Source organism: Electrona antarctica, assembly GCF_951216825.1.
Source record: "Electrona antarctica genome assembly, chromosome: 19".
In the NCBI taxonomy this organism is placed as follows: Eukaryota; Metazoa; Chordata; class Actinopteri; order Myctophiformes; family Myctophidae; genus Electrona; species Electrona antarctica.
In genome coordinates this window covers 19,698,463-19,713,721 of record NC_136800.1, presented here as the reverse complement: position 1 = coordinate 19,713,721, position 15,259 = coordinate 19,698,463, and the positions used below count along the sequence as shown (strand labels likewise).

The 15,259-nt window shown below is 46.4% G+C and overlaps 1 protein-coding gene across 1 annotated transcript in view; it reads right to left on the bottom strand.

The window, feature by feature from the left end:
• Window positions 1-1,322: 1,322 nt before the first annotated feature.
• The window catches only part of nfatc4 (nuclear factor of activated T cells 4), an 18,130-nt gene continuing 4,193 nt past the window's right edge, over window positions 1,323-15,259 (bottom strand). Inside the window, exons 2-14 of the mRNA XM_079488771.1 lie at window positions 14,823-14,986; window positions 14,151-14,408; window positions 13,595-13,867; window positions 12,864-13,024; window positions 12,129-12,291; window positions 10,845-10,945; window positions 10,308-10,409; window positions 7,897-8,084; window positions 7,059-7,199; window positions 4,363-4,418; window positions 4,035-4,161; window positions 2,223-2,954; window positions 1,323-1,590 (exon numbers count right to left, since the gene is read on the bottom strand). Of these exons, the coding sequence (XP_079344897.1) occupies window positions 1,520-1,590; window positions 2,223-2,954; window positions 4,035-4,161; window positions 4,363-4,418; window positions 7,059-7,199; window positions 7,897-8,084; window positions 10,308-10,409; window positions 10,845-10,945; window positions 12,129-12,291; window positions 12,864-13,024; window positions 13,595-13,867; window positions 14,151-14,408; window positions 14,823-14,986 (2,537 nt within the window). The 3' untranslated portion in view covers window positions 1,323-1,519. The remainder of the gene's footprint in view (window positions 1,591-2,222; window positions 2,955-4,034; window positions 4,162-4,362; window positions 4,419-7,058; window positions 7,200-7,896; window positions 8,085-10,307; window positions 10,410-10,844; window positions 10,946-12,128; window positions 12,292-12,863; window positions 13,025-13,594; window positions 13,868-14,150; window positions 14,409-14,822; window positions 14,987-15,259) is intronic.

Below are 15,259 nucleotides of genomic sequence, written 5' to 3'. Positions count from 1 at the left end.
TGCTTTCTCCAAAACAGACATGGAAATGGAGCCTTGGTGTCTCATCCATGGTCTCACTAGCAGGGCCATTTCAATGCCTAGTTTCTAACATGCCCATTTATGGCTGCGTCAAACCATATAGGCTCATAAAGCTGTCAGCTAAATATATGGTAGTCTTCTAGTGTCTCCTTAAGGTCGATGCGTTTTATTGCTCTTTTTGTCATTTACTGTTTACAATAATTAAACTTGTCTATCTTTTCTCATACCTGCAGTGAATTTAGTGGTGAAAGTGCAAACAACAGAATATAAGACCTGGGAGGACTGTAAACAAGTCTTAGTGCTTTTTCTGGTTTTATCCTCTTTCTTTTGTATTGACCTGTACTTTCCTTGAACTGTACCACCAATTCTTCAATGAATCAATCAAGCTTATTGAGATAAGAGTTGTTCTGGTAGTTTAAAGACCTCCAGGGGGCACTGTTTCCCCAACAAGTAACACCAGACTAACCTAATATTACCCTTCACTGCTTGGAATGGATTCAATGATTCTCTTCATAGAAACAAAGTCCAAACAACAACAGACTGTTTCAAACACAATGTTACATTTGGATTCTAACAGTAGGCACAAGAGGGCGCATCAACCATAGATGTGATTGGACTGTAATAACCAGAAACACTGCACTCAGAAAAGCAAGGTGGGACGTCCAAATAATTAAAGGTGATGGCAGCAATGTAGCATACTCACTTTTCGCTGAATGCCGACACGTTCAAGCCTCCACAACCGGGCCATAATAATCTGTTGATTCAAACTGGTTCTCAAAATTATTAATGTTTTGAATAGTGTTTTGAAACACTTGCAGAGACACCATTTTGGAAAGAACTTTGGGCCTCTTCCTACTTCCTTCACAGGTGTTACCGATGATACTAATGAAGGCTCTGTTCCATTCTGGTCAAACAGAGTCAGTGTGCTGCTATTGTGCATGTTACGGTTGTGTAACTGATGTACAAATTGTTTGTACACTCTTAGAGTTATGGGGTCCTTGAAATGAAAAAGTTTGAGAACCACTGTACACTAAATGGAACAGAGATTGAATTATTATCATCTGTACGGTAACACCTGTGAAGGAAGTAGGAATAGTTCTTATTCTGTGTGCATAGAGCCCATTGTGGGTGTACTTGTTCCCACCTGCCTTCCATAAAACCAGGTGTTGTACTATGCTTGTGCGACACCGGCAGTTCTATAACCCAGAACGTTTAAGCTTTTCTGAGAGATGACTGCCCAAACATGCAACGGACAGTTTTAGTGCGGCAGACCAACATATAAAACACACGCACAAGGTTTCTTGTATAATTTATATGGAAAACAGGTTAAAAACATTAAGTCTCCCTTTTTATAAAACTGCAACAGTTACCTATTGTCATCAATACAACAGTGTACCGGTATTCAAATCCTGCCTCTAGTGGCAGCAGTGAGTCTCAATACCAAGTGCAGATGGAATAGAATGATGCTGCTCAATATCAAATGGCTGTGGTCGCATTGAACTCAGTGTGGCTGGTTGTCCATCTGTGAGGCTGACTGGAAAGATCGGATATCTTCCCCGATGAACTCTGTCACTGTGGAGAGAGGAGATAGTCTATCAGTCTCTGTCTGTCTGTCTGTCTGTCTGTCTGTCTGTCTGTCTGTCTGTCTGTCTGTCTGTCTGTCTGTCTGTCTGTCTGTCTGTCTGTCTGTCTGTCTGTCTGTCTGTCTGTCTGTCTGTCTGTCTAGCTATTACAGTGGTTAACTTCACACCAATGTGAAGTGAGCGGTGCCTTTTTATCATGATGATGATGTATGATGATGACGACGAATAGACCCACAGTAACCGTGCTGCTACCGACTAATAGACATATTGACACACAAACTCAAATGGAGCGGCTTGCACCGCTCAAAGATACACACGCACGCACACACACACACACACACACACACACACACACACACACACACACACACACATAGACCGTGCACCTATGATACGTAATACATGCTTAATAGATACGCAGCGCTGGGTAGGAGAGACAGACCGACATAGAGAGACAGAGGAGAGAGACAGTGTAATGCTACTGCGTCACATATTTCTTCTCCTGGCAAAGATTTGCGCTCTGCTGAGCACACCTTTGTAATTAGCATTATTACCTTCAGCTGCATTCACCATGATATCCTACGTTAAAATGACGACTGTGAAAGGATAACATAATCTCACCTTCTTCTAATGTAATATGATGCATGGCAGAGGAGCTGGCAAACTCCAGGTGACTCTCCTGCATCTTGGAGCCAGTCTGAGCGTCCCTCTCCCCCCCCTGGCCGGCTCCCAGAGCCCTGCCCTGGTGATCCCAGCCTTTGTATTGGGGGTAGGGTGCTGGGTAGAAGTCCTGATAAGGGCCTGGGTTGGAGGGAGGCGAGGGACACGCCTCCTGGGGGAAAGCAGAGTACTGGGGATAAGGGGAGGAGGGCATGGGCGGCAGGGGAGATGAGGAGATGGGGCTCCCAGCGGGGAAGGGGCTGAGAGAGGACGAGTGGGACGGTGAGGGCGAAGAGGACAGATACGGCGAGTCGAGCCACGGAGAAGGTGAGGGTGAGGGCGGCTGCGGGATGCGGGGGTACAAGGGCGGCAGTAGCTCTGTGAAGCCCAGCTCCAGGTTCTCGAAGCTGGGGTGGCGCTCGGACAGCGTTCCCCTGGATCCAGCGGGGTCTTCCACAGCGGCAGTAGCCTCGGGTTTGGAGTAGTACTCCTCGTGGTAGCCAGGGGCGGGGTAGGGAGGGGAGTAGGCGGAGGGGTACGGAGGCAGATGGAAGCCCAGGCCTCTGTCCTCGGCGGCGGGATCGGCTCTCAGATGGTGGCCCCTGCTGGGGACCCCCATGGAGGACATGGGGACCCCCTCCAGGGGCAGCGCAGATGGGTGCGACAGCAGGGGATCCTCCTCTTTGAACATGACTGCAGGAAGGATAAACAGAGACTGTCACGTCTTTCATGTACAGTATTACATTTGAATATACACACTGTCTGGTCCAGTCCGTCACCTGAAGAGGATCCAATTCAAGTGTCAAAGTGGGGGGAAGAGTTTACTCCAGGGGGCGCCACCACATGACAGCCGCTACATTACACTCACTCCTGTACAGTCACTTCACACCACAAGTGGCAGAACCACACAGCTGCATTGTGAACTCTAAAAGGTTCAAATGGGGCCCATTTGGTTCCATTTGTACACTGATTTTGTGGGCATGGGGAGCAAGCTTGGCTCAAAATATTATCTGGGTCTGAAAGGGAGTGAATGTTAGGGGTGAAATGAAATGATTCATCAAACAATTGATTTATCCATAAACAGAAAACATGTCTAATGTTCTAGTTACGTTCTTAGCTTACGCATGTTTCTTGATAAATGCATTTTATATATGTGATGTATTCCCATACTTTTGTTCCTGCCTAATGTAAGTCGCTCTGGATTAAGAGCGTCTGCTAAATGCCTAAATTGTAAATTGTAAATTGTAAATTGTAATGTGCTATTTCCGATTTCACCAACATGTGAATGTTTGTCTGCATAAGTTCGGATGACGTGTGATGGGCATTTACCCATAATCTTTTATTTATTTCCTTTCCTTATTTTACCGCCTAATTTAATTGGCCCAAAGACACTATGGTTTTCAGTGATTTCAGAACAGCGAACTGAGCGAAGGGACATCATGCCCCTTCCTGTGTAGAGAGTGAATCAAAACAAGTGCTCCTCTTCCCCTGCCATCATAGGACAAAGAAATTGTGAATGGTAATACACCATGGCATGGTATGGTGAGCATTGTAAACACAACACTAGTGCACTGATACTGATACATTTACTGATCTTTTACAGTGGGTGCCAATCACAATCAAGCACTGTGACTTTCCATTTTTATAATAAATGATGATAGGTGGAGTTATACGCATTTGAAATTGAACAAAACATGATTGAAAATGATGTAGAATAAGGAGGCCCAGGACAGATGTAAGTGAACCTTGGGACATTCACTGCAGGACACTCACTGGGAAGGTACTTGAAACAGTGGGTGCTGCTCCTCTTTCTCTTCCCGTTGGAGACGTAGAGACAGACGGACACGGGCCGACTCACGGACAGGTCGCTGTAGGCGGGGACTCTCACACACAGCAGACACTGGGGGGAGAGTACAGGCAGCATGAACACGCAATGGATCACAGACTCACACATACTTGCATACTGTGTTTTATATGGACACACGCATGCACGCATGTTCACAGGCACACACACACACACGTACGCTCACATGAACTTATGCTCATTCACACACACGCGAGTATGTATACGTACGCACGCACACCACATGTGCAAACTTACCTCATTGCAATTGTCCCGGTCAATATGTGCCTCCTCCTCCCACTGAAGTTTTCCATCTGATTGACGAGAACAAGGTGAGGTGAGGGGTGGGGTATATGGTCAACAACATTTGTCTGGTCTTGGGCTGGAGTTTGCTGTCAGAGATGCCATTTCACCAGCTTTTGTATGGGATTAAATAGCACATTTTGAACAAGCCATTATGAATCCGCCCCTCTTTGCTATGTCACACCATGAACAAAAACATGTTCACGAATGGAGTTTGGCCTGTGGGTAGTACTAGACTAGAGGAAAGGCCATGGGGTCGCCAAAATCAGTAGCCCGGGCCATCCTCTTGGGTTCATGAAACCAGAGGTGTGTTTCATAGACATAAAGTACAGCAGCAATAACAATAGGTCATAAAAGTATAGAAAGAAATGTTTAATTATGCTCAAAGTTGTAATGACACAGATGAGTTTCCTTATCACTGAAGCACCATGAATTGCATGGAATGTGCAGTAATAATAAGGTTTACACAGACAGTGAATACTGTCTGTGTAATACTGCCCTCATCTATCAATGGAGTGTAAACTCTGCCTTAAATTCGAGCGTGGGTTTTGGCGTGCGCTCACGTCAGCACGGCATTTTAAAGTGATCCTTGCGTAATTTCGGTCATAGTGTTGGTAAATGTGACGGCTGAAATCAATCTGGCACGTCCTATGAAATCAAGCCTCACCCTCGTTTTTGCGACATGAACATCTGCAATACGACCAAACAACTTATGGAAACCATAGTTACATGATGGAAAGCCAATAAAAAAGTTCCCCCCTCTGGCCTCGCTTGCCTGTCATGTCCGCGCACGCACACATGCACACACCTATGCAAGTGTGCATTTTGGCACACTGGAAACAAACGCCAGTAGGATTATTCTGTGAGGCTACAAGCTTTGTCAAGTATAGGCTACATTAATCACATATAACAGTTACATCGTCATGAATAGAATAGGTTATTTAACCCATTCTTAAGAAGTGCGCAGTGCACTGCATGTTAAAGTGACCCCCCGTGAGTCAGACTGCTGTGAGTGTCTATAATGACAGATTGCTACAGTAGCAACAGTGACAATTAAGGCAGCCAGAAACTAATAATCAACGTATATGGTGTGATCACAGATTGATGAATGAATGGCATGCATAAACATAATGGATGAGGATGATGAAGGCTGGTGTTCCAGATATGACCTGTATCCTGCACAGGTTTGGAGCGTGTGCCAGTTTGATTAATAATCTACTTTAACATGTTATATTGTTTTTAATTGCCCGGTTTTAATTGCTTGTACAGTTGGAAATATCCTACCAATTTCATATTACACATTGTCGATGTATGCCTATTCTTTTCACATGTATTATTTATTAGTTTTATAGCTATTAGGAGTGAATAAATAACTTTAGATGCCTGTCAGCAGTTCAGACAATGCTCCTCCGCTTCTCTACGACAGAAAAACAGGTGTAGACAAAGTCAACGACAGCTCCCGACCTGACGGGAATTTTGGCCTGGTGTACGTCCAAGTTCAAAGTCACCCTGGAATAATGAATGCCAAAAATGGCTGCTAAATGAGGGCCAGAGAGTGGTGGAGGGTCTGGGGTGGTGTGGGCGCTGAATACACAGCTGCTAAATGAGGGCCAGAGAGTGGTGGAGGGTCTGGGGTGGTGTGGGTGCTGAATACACAGCTAAATGAGGGCCAGAGAGTGGTGGAGGGTCTGGGGTGGTGTGGGCGCTGAATACACTGCCAAATGAGGGCCAGAGAGTGGTGGAGGGTCTGGGGTGGTGTGGGCCAGAGAGTGGTGGAGGGTCTGGGGTGGTGTGGGCGCTGAATACACAGCTGCTAAATGAGGGCCAGAGAGTGGTGGAGGGTCTGGGGTGGTGTGGGCGCTGAATGAGGGCCAGAGAGTGGTGGAGGGTCTGGGGTGGTGTGGGCGCTGAGGGCCAGAGAGTGGTGGGGGGTCTTGGGTGGTGTGGGCGCTGAATACACAGCTGCTAAATGAGGACCAGAGAGTGGTGGAGGGTCTGGGGTGGTGTGGGCGCTGAATACACAGCTGCTAAATGTGGGCCAGAGAGTGGTGGAGGGTCTGGGGTGGTGTGGGCGCTGAATGAGGGCCAGAGAGTGGTGGAGGGTCTGGGGTGGTGTGGGCGCTGAGGGCCAGAGAGTGGTGGGGGGTCTGGGGTGGTGGAGGGTCTGGGGGTCGGGTCTGGGGTGGTGGAGGGTCTGGGGTGGTGGAGGGTCTGGGGGTCGGGTCTGGGGTGGTGGAGGGTCTGGGGTGGTGGAGGGTCTGGGGGTCGGGTCTGGGGTGGTGGAGGGTCTGGGGTGGTGTGGGCGCTGAATACACAGCTACTGTTTGTAGTGTACTGTATACCGACATACAGACATACACATACACAGAGATGCCGATGTTTGGAGGGATGCGTGTAAAGCACACTGATTTTAACTGCACACTACATTTGAATTATACGTCATTTGACCGGTGTCTCACAGAGATCTATTTGGTTTCCTCCTTTTCCCCCTCTAAACCAAATCTCTTTGCAGAAAATAGCCGATCTACAAGTCATGTTGCTGATGTGTTTCTGTGAGATTGTAGATCTATTTTCATTGAATGTTTGCCTATAATGACATGCCCAGAGTAGAAAGGATTTGGGTTGAAAATGGCGTGTCTGTTGCCGTTCACCTGTCCCTCTCTCCATGAACAGAACTCTAGAAATGGACAGGAAGTTGCTGCCGCTCAGAAGGAGCTCCTCCCCTCCCTCCACAGAACAGGAAGTCAGGCTGACTGATTCTATCACTGGCAGCTCTTGGGCTGAACGCTGAGCTGAGAGAGAGAGAGAGAGAGAGAGAGAGAGAGAGAGAGAGAGAGAGAGATAGAGAGAGAGAGAGAGGACAAGGAAGAACATAAAGGGATGATAGCAAGTAGTGGAGAGAGAGGGGGCAAAAGACAAGTGAGAAGTTAAAGACATAAGATGTTTAAGCAAATAACCTATTCATCTGAAACCGCGCCAGAACTGTGCAATACACTTCAAAGCATTTAAAGTATTCAAATAAAAGCACAGTCGTTCTATAAATGGGCACGCTGGGTAAGACCTACGCTGTAGAGTATAATTTTTGGGGGGCGGAAGTTGCGGGATTGTGGCGGAAGTACCGCTCAAGGACCGCTCTCCGTAAAGTGTTGTGATTGGTCGAGAGAAATACATCTGACGGATGTTCCGGCCCGACACTTCCACCGATACACACTCAGCCTTAGGTTGAGACCAGACCTTTCTCTTCGCAGATGAGTAAGGCTGGGACCGAGGCTAATAAACGGGGGTGTGGGCGTGCATGTGATGGGTCACTCACAGCACTCGATGGGCAGAGAGGCAGCCTGGAGGGCCAGGACGCGGCCAGGAGGGGCCAGTGGAGGAGTCAGGGGGAGGTGGGTACTCACAGCACTCGATGGGCAGAGAGGCAGCCTGGAGGGCCAGGACGCGGCCAGGAGGGGCCAGTGGAGGAGTCAGGGGGAGGTGGGTACTCACAGCACTCGATGGGCAGAGAGGCAGCCTGGAGGGCCAGGACGCGGCCAGGAGGGGCCAGTGGAGGAGTCAGGGGGAGGTGGGTACGGAATACCAGACGCACACGCGTGTTCTTCCTGCCGACGTCCGTCTCTCCCTTCCTCAGCTCGATGTCCGAGTTCCGCAGTTTCAGAATCCCGGCGCAGTCGATTCTGAGACACACACAAATTCATTGAACATAAACACAATGTGGAAATGTGTTGGGATGGCTGAAAGCAAAATGTCAGAGTGAGTGAAGTGTTATGTTGGGGTGATGCCAGGGTAAAGAAGACCGCAACGCCGTTGCTTTGCTGCTGTTTTGATAATGAGGAGCATCTATAATGTGAGTTGCGAGCCATTCCTTTTGCTTTGTGGGGTGACAGGGTGGACATCACGTGCAGCTATCGGAGGCATAGTTCTTTTTTCTTTCTAGTTTTCGTCTTTTTTTCCCCTTTTTTCCCCCTGCCAATACAGTCATTGTGTCAATTCCCGCTGCTGTCACTGAAAACCTCTATTCTTGGTCATGTGGAAGGGTGCAGACATGTTTCTCCTCTGATATACATGGAGTTACCAGCTGCTTCAACTGGCAGTGAACAGTTTCACTAGGAGGGCATATAAGACATGCGGAGGAACGTGCTATCCCTCCCTGCCGAACAAGTGTAGTAGCCTGCCTGTTCATAACATACTGTATCGTCAAAGGAATGGCTTGTTTTCAAAAGAAACTGAGACTTTATACACTCATTACATTCAATAACATAAATAACTTATTTTGTCTACCTGCTTTTAAATATGTATTTATTTCTGTTGTTTTTATTTTTCTTAATAAAAACAAACTTTTGTGTAATAAATTGAGAATATACATTTTCTTTAGTACTTTTTTATTATTGCCTTGAGTCGGACCCCAGGAAGACTAGCTGTCGTTTAGGCATCAGCTAATGGGGATCCGTATAAATAAACAAATAAAGAAAACAAATGATGCGTTCCTTGGACAGCCTGACCAGGCCAGAGGCTCCATGGAGGAACCAAACTTGATCTCCACAGTGTAGTAGATAGATTGAGGATTCAAAACCAGTAACCCTCCAACTACAAATCCACTACTACTACATACATACTGAATGGTAATGACTGCATTTATGTAGCGCAGGGTTCCCCAATTAATTTTCCTCAAGGGCCATATTTTGACTAGGGAACCAGGCTGGGGGCCGAGTCCGCACGCACGAAAAATTGGGTTTTTTATTTTTTCATTAATTAATTTAAAGAAAATCTCAACCAGTGGTCTGGGGACCACCAGTGGTCCTTGGGGGGGTGCCCAGTTTGACATGCATAGGCTACTGACCCCCATTTAATGCCATTTATATCTGGGACACCCCCCCAAAACAAAACAAAAAACTTTTTTTTTATTCTTCCAGGGGCCACAAGGGGGCGCTCCGCGGGCCGCCTATTGGGGAACCCTGATGTAGCGCTTGATAGTTCCAATTCATCCATTTACACACCGATAGCAGACCATGCAAGACATATCAACCTGCTCATCTGCTTCAGACACTGGCGCGCAGCCAGGAGAACCCGGGGGATCGAACCGGCAACCTTATGATTTCAAAACGGCTACCCCTAGCTGATTTCTGAGCTGCTGCTGCCCCGCCTAACAGTCATAAATAAAATAATATATAAAAAATAGGATTACTTGTTCAAGAAAGAAACTGCTCTCTTTGGTTGGCCGACATGTAATTTACTGTTCTATCAATCTATACCTCCAGCCAGAATTCAGATAACATAAGTACAGCTAATCCCCTTTCAAAAAAGATTTAAAAGGAGAGTAAGAGGAGTTGGATGGAAGGCTCTGCAATGGAGTAACAACAAAGAAGGTCATGGTAAAATAAGCATAGACGTTGTTGGTGAGATAGAAGGATAAAAAAGATGAAGAAGATAGCGGGGTTTGGAAAGAGGAGTGAGGGCAATGAAGCAGTGTTGATTTAGTTTAGTCTGTTTAATAAAATGTAATTTTGTTGACAAAATGTTTATACTTTGTTGCATACTGAAAATAGCTGATCTACAAGCTTGCTGATGTGCTATTTTCAGAGCGCAACACCCGCAACCAAAATAAAATGACTTGTCTTTTAGTTCTACTGGATCTCTTCTCCACTAGTCCTTCCCTAAAATTATGGTCCCGTTTTTTATTGGTTGACGAAATTATCAATATATTTAGTCTTAGTATTAGTCATCTTAGTTTTTTATTTAGTTTTCGTCAGTGAAACAAGGGTAGTTGACAAATACTGGAATGGAGGACTCTCTCTCTCTCTCTCTCTCTCTCTCTCTCTCTCTCTCTCTCTCTCTCTCTCTCTGTCTCTCTCTCTCTCTCTCTCTCTCTCTCTCTGTCTCTCTCTCTCTGTCCTACTCACAGTGCAGTCATGTTGGTCTCAGGATTGAGTGGTATGTCCAGCAGCTTGGTGCCAGCCTGGACGCTTTCCTGACTGGCAGTGCCCACCATCTTCCCTGTCACCCTGAGCAGAGGAGAAACCACACTATTAGACAACCCTTGGTATGTATGGTACAAATAGTCTTAACCTACAGTATTATTAGCCTATACTAGTAATTGCCTGACTTTAATATTAGGGGTCAAGCCCAAAGGGCGTACACCCCTTTTGTATCCGTGAAAATTTGCCATTTTAGCAGTTTTGGCAGTTCTATATGGTAGAGGGCCGTGAGGATCCCTCAGGAAGCTCACACTCAAGACCTTTAGATCTCCCGATGAGTAAATTGTTATGATTTCATCGATCCACTTTTATGACTTTTTTTGGCCTAGTCAAAGAAATCGCATTTCCATACATGCGAATGGAGTCTGACTCTGGTTGTGGGACTACAGCGTTGACAACCCCTTATATGATGTATGACGTATGATGACGTATGATGATAAGCAGTTCACATAAATAATGTACCTGTGTATCTGATAGAATGGATGAGGCCTGATAGACCGGTCATCAGCCGTTCCAACAAACACCTGCAGAGAAAGAGGCTTCCTCTCTGTATAGCCACAAAGCTGTAGAGAGAGAGACCGTGCGCGCACGCACACACACACACACACACACACACACACACACACACACACACACACACACACACACACACACACACACACACACACACACACACACACACACACACACACACACACACACACACCTCTGATGACAAGCGGGGCTAGAAGGAGTTGACATGTGACAGTCATGAGCCCGATTTGAACCTGTGTTAGGTCACCCAGTTAGGTCTCTGTCTGCGGGGTCTGCACACTTGAGCCTAATTTATACACCATCACATGCACAGCTGTGTTGCTCACCAAAAATAAACAGATTTTCAAGGTAACAACAACAAAGTGACACAGCACAGTGGAGCATTCAGGCAACAGCAAGCCCACAGCATACCATAAGGAGAGCACAATTTAGGGATTTATTTATGGTGTTCATTGTGGGACAGTTCAGTATTTAATCATACACATGAATGACACCATGCCAGGTGTAAAGTCTGGAGCTGCTACTCAGACAAGGACATGTCACTTTGGACACACGACAAGTTCCTTTTTACTGAGAGTAAACCGTAACAAAGCTAAAAGGTCTGAGGAATGCATTCGATATTTTGCAACTTTTTGAACAAGCTTTTTCCTTTGGAAATTACAAAGGGGACCATGCGCAAGTCTGGAATGATGATCGGGAGAGATGCAAGTCGGGAATGTATGCCCCACCCCCGGTTATGCAATGCCCATGCACTGTACTCATTGTCAAAGCACCTGTAGTACCCATTAGAGGCCTGGTCAAACTATTCGTAGTCCTGGCAGTAATTTGTTTACTTTATTGAAGCTAATACGACTCTTCTACAAACCTCTCAAAGCTCGTAATAGTCTTCTTTTTTATAAGATGAGATCAAATTGAAGATTCATTCAGATAAGATTTCAATCAACCAGGCTTAATTTATTGGTCATGTGATCAGTTAGTTATGATCAGTTAGTCAGGTTGTACCTTGACGACAGGGTGGTCAGTTAGTCAGGTTGTACCTTGACGACAGGGTGGTCAGTTAGTCAGGTTGTACCTTGACGACAGGGTGGTCAGTTAGTCAGGTTGTACCTTGACGACAGGGTGGTCAGTTAGTCAGGTTGTACCTTGACGACAGGGTGGTCAGTTAGTCAGGTTGTACCTTGACGACAGGGTGGTCAGTTAGTCAGGTTGTACCTTGACGACAGGGTGGCCTGCCGGCGTAGCTTTGACAGCTCCCCTGCTGCCCTCCGTCTCATAGTGGGCTCTGTGGTGTGGGCGGGGCTGCACCTCGATTCGAAGCTCGTATTGGTCAAACTGGGATGGCAGTGGCCAATCGAGTGGTGGCAGGGCGTTTGACCTGGAAGTGTACAATGAATGACACACAGTTATGATTAGACCATATAGACTATGGATTAGACCCCCAAGATCTGACACACACACAAAGGACATACAGGGATTCTGTTAAACTTCCAATTCAGTACTTCACACAGGTTACTGCAACTAATATAAACCAGGACAAAATTTACTTTCATCTTTCATAACTCACACTGAGCTCTCCATATGTTAGAAAACTGGTTAAAATATTTATGATGACAACAACTACTGCTTTGACGGGCTGGTACTACTGCTGCTACAAACATAGAACAAACAAATTAGAGTATTTATCTGTAAAAAAGCAATACAGCATCAGCAGTGAGTCATACAATTGATTCAATGTTTTAGATTCTATGGGTTTAATTTCCTTTTATGACTTTGAATGCCTTAATATGCATAATATAAAGCACCTTGAATTGCCTTTGTGTGTGAAATATATGCTATACAGATACACTTACCTGGCCGTACTACTGCTACTGCTAAGAATAAACATCCAAAAGAAGAATTTGACCCGGAAAACATAATATGTAGCTTTTCAGAATATGATGTCCTTGCCTGAACAGAGGACTATGGGCACTGGCGCGGGTCCGTCCCCAGCCCAGAGCAGGGGGAACAGACAAGTAGTCCATGCCCAGGGTCTGCTGCTCTCTCCTGGGCTGATGGGGCTCTGGCAGTGGGCCTGGAGTCTGCTCCTGATCCACCTCCCTACTAGACAGCTAATGAAGTACAGTGATGGAGATGGAATGAGTCAGATTGTTCTGCCAAAGTCAAGCTGTGTTAAAAAAGAATCACACTTGTGTGAAGTGTGGGGCGTTCGTATCATCATACATCATCATACATCACATCCCATGCTCAGCCAATCACTATGTGTTACACACAAACACACAACGCTGGGAGTACATAGCACTGTACTCAAGGACTGATGTATTGTATTGTATGTACAGACATAGCAGACATAATGATCAACCAAACATAAATTCGGCTGCCGTGTTAAGTGGTCAGATGGGTGGGCCGCGTGCATTTTCAGGGGATGTTTATTTTAATAATCAATTGATCGGTTGTGTTCTGGCTTGGATCAATGAAACTAACATAGTTTTTCAATGTTTTAAAAAAAACTTCATTCAAAGTCCTCACTGCTAAAGCAGCTGAACTTGCTGTTACAGAACCTTTACTGATAAGCTGTATGTATTGTATGGCTTACTGATGAATTGAGTGCAATGGACCACAATGGAAACATTGGAATCAATCAATCAATCAATCAATCAATCAATCAATCAATCAATCACCTGCTCCAACGATGTCTTCCTGGTTTTCTGCGGGATGCTGCTGAGCTCATAGCTGCTGTTCGGGCACTGAGACTGCGAGGCGGAGGAGTCACTCGCCTCCGCGTTGCTTCCAGTGTGGAGCTCCTCGGAGTAGCTCCCCCTGCGCGAGGTGCAGGGCGAGGCCAGGGGGGAGTTCCTCCGCTTCTTCCCCCCCGGGGAGGTGGGCCTCGAGGACGAGGAGGAGGGCGACAGGCCGAAGTTGACGGCGGCCTCGTTGAGCTCGTCCTCCTCCACCTGCGGCAGCCGTGGTGGAAAAAGTACTCACATTGTTTACTTAAGTAAAAGTATCAATACTGCAATGTTACAAGTTACTCTTACAAATAAAAGTCAGGAATTCAAAATTAACTTGAATGAAAGTACAAAAGTATCGGCATCAAAATGTGCTTAAAGTACCAAAAATACAAAGTAGTCATTGTGCACAATGTCCCATTTCGCAAGTGTCCAATGCATACAATTCTTTGAAAATAGCAGATCTACAAGCTCACAACACGCCGCTAGGTTACTTTACACCACCTACCAGCAGCGAGTCACAGCTGGAGGCGGGGCTGAGCCAGCCACGGGAGGAGGGGCTGGAGGCGGGGCTGGGACTGAGGGAGCCGGCGCCACCGTCGCGGTAGCAGAACGGGTCCAGCAGGGGGAGGTAGAGGCGCTCGCGGTCCCAGCCGCCACCGCCCCCCGTGTCCCAGTAGCTGGCGCTGTCGGGGGCTGGGTCGTCATCGGGCGAGATGGTGGTGATCTGGATGCTGGGGCACTCTAACACACGAGACCCCGATACCTGAGACACACACACACACACAAACACACACACACACACACACACACACACACACACACACACACACACACACACACACACACACACACACACACACACACACACACACACACAGTTGATGAATTGAATACAACGGAAACAAGCCCCTATAGGGCTTTTTGTGTTATTTTTGTGTTTTAGCATCATTGTAAAATTGTACCACTGTACTATTTGCACTGTTAATAAAGTATTCAATCATACAACGCACACACACATTCAGTCAGACAGACAGACAGAAAGACAGATAGTAAGGGAAAGAAAATATAGGCTTTGTGTATGTTCAGCTTTATACATCTGCCCTGTCTGTCTGTCTGTCTGTCTGTCTGTCTGTCTGTCTGTCTGTCTGTCTGTCTGTCTGTCTGTCTGTCCTCTTACCTGCACAGAGCGCGCTGGCAGACTCTCATAGGTCCCACTGAACTCCCTCACCAGGGCCCTCCGGGGGGGTGGGGAATGCATCCCTGCCCGCTGATTGGCTGAGGACGAAGAGCTAGTAGGGATGCCAATTGATTGGCCTCCATGAGTGGCAGCCAGGTGGTTCTCTGAAACCAATGGAGAGAAATTAGCACACACAGAGGTGTGCGGACAGGCAACTGAACCAATTGATTTCCAGTTATATATCCTACTGGACTATATGCTTATGAGTCATGACATGCAATTATTTCAATCTCTACTTGGACTAATGCTGTCTCAGTCTCCGTATTATTATTATTATTATTATTATTATTATTATTATTATTATTAAGCTATAGTTTTCCATTACATGAGTAATCCTAGAACAGGGCGCCCTGGTACTTCCCATAACAACACATTGC